This window comes from Aythya fuligula, chromosome Z (assembly GCF_009819795.1).
Source record: "Aythya fuligula isolate bAytFul2 chromosome Z, bAytFul2.pri, whole genome shotgun sequence".
Lineage (NCBI taxonomy): Eukaryota > Metazoa > Chordata > Aves > Anseriformes > Anatidae > Aythya > Aythya fuligula.
In genome coordinates, this window is record NC_045593.1 from 11883860 (window position 1) to 11891060 (window position 7201).

At 46.7% G+C, this 7201-nt stretch overlaps 1 protein-coding gene across 2 annotated transcripts in view; it reads right to left on the bottom strand.

Annotated features, from left to right (window-relative positions):
- Window positions 1-2034, bottom strand: part of NPR3 (natriuretic peptide receptor 3) — a 46978-nt gene extending 44944 nt beyond the window's left edge. For both annotated transcript variants that reach the window (XM_032205448.1, XM_032205447.1), the window contains exon 1: window positions 980-2034. In XM_032205448.1, coding sequence (XP_032061339.1) covers window positions 980-1721 — 742 coding nt within the window. In that variant the 5' untranslated portion in view covers window positions 1722-2034. The remainder of the gene's footprint in view (window positions 1-979) is intronic.
- Window positions 2035-7201: the final 5167 nt, after the last annotated feature.

Sequence of the window (7201 nt, forward strand, 5' to 3'; positions counted from 1 at the left end):
ACAAAGTATTTTTCACATGCCTCTATTGAAAAACACCTGAGGACTTTCTTTGAGTTGATCCTGCAGTCCACTTCTGGAACACATCTCTTCCCTTCTTACAATAACTTACTACGGAAATCCACGGTTGGTGAAAGCCTCTAGCAGAAAATACCTTTCTGATGAGCCCATGTATCCACACATCATTTGACAAGATCTCACTTTCAAGTACATCTAACTACAAATTCATATGCCCCAAAGTACTTGGAGCATTTTACTGCTTCCTGACACAAAGCCGGTTCATCCGGCACAGGGGTGACTTTCCAGCAGGTTTTACAAGCCATTTATCTGCACGGTGTTTTGCTAGCAGTTGGTGGCAATATTACTGCACATGCTCATGGGTTTAGCACTCGCACATCCCCTGAAACGAGAGCTAGCCCCAAGTGGGTTTGTTATTTATTAACTAACCAACGGGGCTTCTAACTGCAGGAGTGGGGAAAAGGCTCCCCACGGCAAAATACAGCGGGGTGAGAAAAAACACACTTCTTTGCTCAGCCTTTGAACCTATCCAGAGTCACTTTAAAAAAGTATCTCAGAATGAACAACAGACTCGCTGGGCAAATGTGGGCAGATGTGGGCAATTTTGGCTGTGCTGGTATCCTGGATTGCCAGCAGAAGGCTCATTTCTTACCATGCCACAAAACCATCCCAGTGCAGTCCTGGAGGGCGATCCTCCACCCCTGCTGTGGGATGCAAAGTGCTAATGGACCTGCATGGGGCAAAGCCTTCCTGATGGCCCCCACTCTGGTGCACACCCAGCCCCAGGATGCTCACGGCCAAGCTTCCCCACCACAGATCCCAGTCTGCAACGCGTCCCTCATGCTACCCCTTCCCAGATGACTCTTGGTGACCTATCCCCAACCCCAATCCCCCCCAAAAAACACACCGGCAAGGCATCGCACAGCCCCAAACCCACCCCCAGCCCCACGCAACTACCACTCACCCCTCTCGCCGGCCTGCAGTGCGCGGACCACTTCATCAACGTCGAGGTGCCGGCTGGTCTCGTCGAAGCTGTGCACCGCCATGTGGAAGGCCTCCTCCTGGAAGACCACATGGACGCCTTCCATGGTGAAGTAGCAGCTGCGCTCGGGGTTGCTGTCGCTGTAGAGCAGCGTGGCGCGGCTCCACTGGTGGTGGCGGAAGAGGGCCAGCAGCATCTCGCCCATCTTGGCATAGGCTGGGGCGACACGGGTGAGGTGAGAGTACTCGCCACCCTTGACCCCAAAGCCGGCCGCCAGCGCCCCGGCTGACAGCATGGGCACATCCCAATGGGCCGCCAGCCGCGCCACCGGCGCCGCCGCGTACTCGCACACCGGCCCCAGCAGCAGGTCGGGGCGGCGGCGCTGCAGGGCCACCATGTCCACCAGGCTGAAGAGGGCGCGGTTGCCGCACGCCGAGTCCTCGTAGGTGAGCTGGAAGGCGTAGCCGGGCGGCAGCCCGAGCCCCCCGCTGCCGCCTCCACCGCTACCACCGCCGCCGCCGCTCCTCTCCCGCAGGCTCCGCACCGCGTACTCGATGGCCGGCCGCACCCGCCCCAGCGAGAAGAGGTAGGCGTCGTCCTGCGGCAGCAGCACCAGCACCCGGATCAGCTTCTCCTCCTCCTCCTCGTCCGCTGCCGCCTCCGCGGGGCCGCCGCCCAGCGCCGCCAGCACGCAGCAGAGGCTGCCGAGCAGCCAGGGCGGCATCGCGCCCGCCCCCCGCGGCGACCCCAACTCCGGCAAAGTTTTCGCCACCACCCTCCCCTCCTCGCCCCCTCGCAACCCCCTGCCCCTTGTTCGGTCGTGCTTTATTTCTCAGGTGTGTGGCGAGACTAACAACCTGCCCCAGCCTGCGGGTCACGGACGGAGCATCTCATTTCCTCAAAGTATTCGTGCTTCACCTCGCCTGCTCTCCCCTTTTATTATTATCAATTTTTTTTTTTTTTTTTAATTTTTTTCTCCCATCCACCTCCCTCCCCCTCGCCGGGGCTGCCTGCCCCGCTGCTCCCTTCCCCGCTTAAGTAACGCGGCTTCTCCGCACGCCCGGCTCGGCGCCGCCGGGTTTGTGCGCAGGGAGGAGCCGGCCCCGCCGCCCCCCCGGCCCCGCCCGCCGCCACCCCCCCGGGCCCCGCACCTCGCCCCCGGGACGGGCTGTGGGGAGTACACGGGGCCGGGATGTAGGGCAGACCCTTCACGGGACCCCCGCGGTGGTTTGGGGGTGCGGGGTGCAGGGGGGGCTCACCGCTGGGCGGCTCTTTTCACCGAGGTGTGGGTCCCCGCGGGCAGAGGAATGGAGGGAGCTGCTACAGGAGAGAAGCTTTTGGGGTGTCCCCACCCCACACTCCGCTGCCCCCTGCATCCCTTCGGGGTCTTTCTGCGCTCCCCCCTCCTCCTCCCCCTCCCCCCCCCCAAGAGCCCAGGCACGGTTTTGAGTCCCTTCCCACCCACGGTGGCTCATGCCACAAGCAGTGCAGATTTCCCCCAGTGACAAGTGTTGCTCTGAGATTGTTTTTTCAGAGGGAAAAAAGAAAAAAGGAAACTAACTTTTCTGATTATCTTGACAGCACTGCCCGATCAGAGCACATCAAACGCATCCCCGTTCAGCTCTCCTCACCAATCGTAACGCTGCTAGGCATCATATTTTGTCATGGTCCGTTTAAAATGGACACTCCTGTTCTGGAATAAGGAACAATGTAAGCGTGAGGCATGCAAAGTCTTTTGTGAAAGAGGCTTTTGGACACCTGATGCTTTTCAACAGCAAAATCCTAAAGGATGTCTCTCTGTACATTTTTCTATGTACGCAACCTCAAACCCGGAGCCAGGGCTGCGTGGTTTGATGCTTTCTGATCACTCAGCGAGTGCCAGGTTTGCGCTGGGAAGGTGAGTGAACGGCTCCTCACTTTACAGAAGGGGTTTGTTTAGTTCAGCACAGAGGTCGTTGTCAGGGCAGTATGTGTAAACTTACAGTTGTTGCTGCCTTCGCTGTGCAGCCCATGAATGGGAAACCAGGGCTCCTGGGGTGACCAGCTGCTCACCTTTAAGGTTCCTTGATTAAAAAGAAAAGAAAGCTGTAAGTGCTTATGCAACTGCAACTGGGAAGTGGAATGAAAATACCAGATAATACAATGCACAGAAATAATCATTAAAAAATATCTTTTTTTTTTTTTTTTTTTTTTTAAAGCATGTATATGATGGAGCTCAATAAAATTAAAAAAAAAAAAAAAGGGGTCACAAATGTGAAGATTGGTAGCTTTCCTGAGAAATGTGCCTCTAATGTAGTTTTGTTTGATTACTGAATTGAACTTCAGAGTGTTCTTGAAAATTACATAAACACCCACCCTGGTGAAGCTCATTTTGTGTGTTCCTGTACTGTAAGTTATGTCAGGCATTTTTTGTTGTAAATGACTCCATATAACATACTGGAGATTAAGCAGAATGTTACAATATACAACATGCCAGCCATCTTCACCACAAAGCTTGCAAAAACATTTTCTTAAGACACATTTTGAAATGCTGACCTTTGTAGTCACTGCTTTATGGTGACCCTACAGATGTGTTTACAGCACCGAAATCTGGAAGGATCTCTTTTGATTCCCTTCTTTCCCCCAACAGAATATCTTTTTCATTTTATGTGTGAGCTCCATACTCTTCTGGCTGTCTTATTTGAGTGTAAGCTGTGTAAACATGATGGAAGAGATAGTAAGCCCATAAATCACAAGGCTGCCACCCTTCACACTGGCTGCTCCTTGTGAGGTAAAAGTACTGCTGGGAATGAATAAGAGTGGGAGAAGCACAGCCAGTATAAGGGGGGAAAAAAAGCATTGAGCCAGTACTATTTAGCAGTAGTAGTGTCAATTGATTTTAATGCTTTTGGAAAAAGATTTGGCCCATGGTATGTGGTCCTGTCTTGCATGAGCAATTGCATTCAACCTTAGTCACAATGTTTCTGCAGGCCCCAAGTGTCACGAATGTTTCAGTCATTCCCCATCACCTTACGCAATTTATAAAGAAGAATCCCAGCCTGTGATTTATTTTTCTGAGCCAAAAAGTTATGCATGAGAATTTCCTCGTTAATCCCAATTCAAAATGTCACTTAATCCACCTCATCATTAGTTCACTTACAGTACTTTCCATAGCTATAAATCCAACATTTCTCCACCAACGTTATTCTTTTTTTTTTTCAGCTACATAAATGCTTTTTAATAGGAACAAATCCTGCAGTCGTGAATCAGTAGCAGGCAGAATGCCCGTGGACTGCAGCAAGAGCAGAGACTTCAGACTAGCCCTTTAGGACTAAAGGCATTACGGACATAGACTATTTTCCCTACAGAAATAACTCATACACAAATCAAGAATCACTTGACTCGCTCCAACTAGCGTTAGCAACAGTCTGAACTGCGTGCTGCAGATTAAGAAAATCCTTCACAGACAGGTTCGCTGAAAACATAGTCCCCCCTAGAGGCTGAAAAGATTAAATATTTTAGTGTCATCTGTACTGCAAATATATTGTGCCATTTAGACTTTCAAATTCTTTCCTTATTTTTCTAGAAACCTATTCTTGTTATTTCAAGGAATCTGTATTTTGGAACACACACAATGGATTTCTTATTGCTACATGTAGGATCTGTGTGTCTCTTTTTCACATTTTGTGGTCTTACCTTTATATAGTTACGTGAAAATGCACCACAGCCTTTAGGTAAAAATCTTGCAGCATGAAAGATCAAGATGAACAAACCTGATGCTAAAAAATAAAAAGGGGTCATATTTATTTGTTCTGTCTTTTAATTGACACCGACTTCTGTGTAGATCTGTATACAAGAACTACAAAATGACAAAATTACACACCAAAAATGTAAGCATATGTATAGTAATAACACTGTAGAACTAGTTACTGGTGCTGTCAACAGCTTCTACTTCACAGCACAAAGTAAGGTAAGGTGGGCAGAAGAATATTCTTTTATTTTATGACTGAGGAGAACAAAATTTGGGAAGGCAAACCGTGAAATACCAGAGGTTGAGGGTGATCCCAAGGTCATCCCTCCACTACACCACTGATCATCGCTACCGCTGCTAAAGTCACATTGTGTTCATCCCCTACTGCTGGTGACACAGTGCTGCACCTATCCTTCCTTTCCCACTGGTCCTCAAAAGTGCACTGAAATTCATCTGGATGAGAGATGTGCTGCTCAAGTGTGCAAAAGCAAATCCTACGATGAAAAAAGACTGACACCCCACCATTAGTCATAAATTTTGCTCATGTTCCCAGGGAGCACGGTGAAAGCAGGTACTCCTAAAATATATAAATTATGGGGCTAAAACGCAGCCCTATCTATCTATATATAGAGATATATCCCAGTATAACCCAATCAGTACTTGCTGTGTTTCCTCCCATCTTCAAGGTAATATTGAATGTGAGATAATAAGGTGAAAAACAACAAATCAGGAAATCTTTGAAGAAATAGAACATGTGAGGCAAAATGAGAGCTGCCATGGCTCCCAGAAAAATCCTCCTCAGAAGTGGCTTAGTAGGCTCCAGCCCAGTATAAGAACTACAACAGAGTTGTGACTGTATGTTTCTTATACATGTGTTAGGGACATACCCTGATTTATCAAAATTATCTTACTGGCAACTGGTATGAGTTACAGCAACTTCTGGATGGCCCAAAATAATACCTTGGGACTGATATTGTATAAATCATGGTCAAGTGTGTCTTATAATTGTCTTACTTCTGTTTCCCATGTAATTATAGCAAAAGGACTGGATCCATAACTTCATTTGCATCCATAGACTTCAGAGACTCTCTGAAGCACTGGCCTTCCATGCAGGAGCAACTGTAATGACCTTAAACTAGAGATGTCTCATTAGCCCGTCCATAATGCACTTGCAGACACTTCATTTCTTCTCCCCTTCCTTTTCAGATCAATCCACCAATCTATGGCAGGGATAAATCAGCCCTGACGTATTTTATCTAAAAGAAAGCTTAAGATAGAAGGTAGATTGCTTGAAAAGTTGTGAGAATAACTCTATTTTACAGTAGCAGCCCATCAAGACAATGTGTGAAATTATACTCCACGTTCCCTTTCCAATGTATGCCCTAGCCTGTATGAACAATAAACTTAGTAATGAATGTGCTGAAATGTGTGACACATTGTCAGTAAAATACAGGCCTAGTTCGGAAAGACTGATGTTAATTTTAAAATAGGAGAACTCTTGTTTCTTTTCTATGACACCATTAAAATTTTCACAACTTGCATATAGCATTTTTCAGTTTCTAATAACTCACTAAGTGTCTCACAAAGGTTATTGTCTTAACTGCAGGAAGAAGCACTGCGGGTTCAATGAGGAACAGAGAAAATCATCTTCTGAAATGTTTCAGAATAAGAGAGAACTTTGTGCACAAAATTGTATTTCTATTGGAATTTATTTTTGGTATTCCTACCACTGCCACATGGAAGCAGTTGCTTTAGGGCTTATTACAAAGTGCTTTTTTCTTTTCTGTCATATGACTAATATTCATGAAAAAATAATTACCTGTACTTCTGCAGTTAAGGTGTGTCTGCAGCTGCTGCAGTTATTTTGCCACACCTATGCCTCTTGTTTCCAAAATGAAGGAAAGCTAAAAAAAGACATGACTACAAAAAAGGTCCATAGTTTTCAAGAAATGTAGCAATAAAAATTCTTAGCCTTTATAGTGTTGTTAGCCCCACCTATCAGTAATCCCACCTGATATTGCCCTTTACATGATGTCATTATGTATGGCAATTATATATATACACTGACATTGTCTTCAGTTGCTTATAATTTTAGCTGAACATTAGAAGTTTGGGCTCATGTTTTCAGGATGGGCTTCTACCATGCTTTTATTTTGTTGGTTTTGTTCTTTTTCTAAATTCAGCTGGAAAAGCTTGGCCTTTCCTCAAGAGATTAAGGATATCTCTTAGTGGTTAAGGAAATTCATTGCCTTATCTCCCCCCCTCAAAATTCTGGCAACTTCGTTTTTATTTTAGCCCTTCAAATTGGGGTTTGAGAACAGGAAACGTCTGTCTGTGAGGAAAGGGCACATGATAATGTGCTTGGATTAACCAGATGCAAAGTACAAGTTTTAGAAGACTGATGCTCCTACAAGCTGTCATACCAGCAGCAAAATGTTAATAGCTTAAAACGAAGATTTCATCTGCCTGGTGTG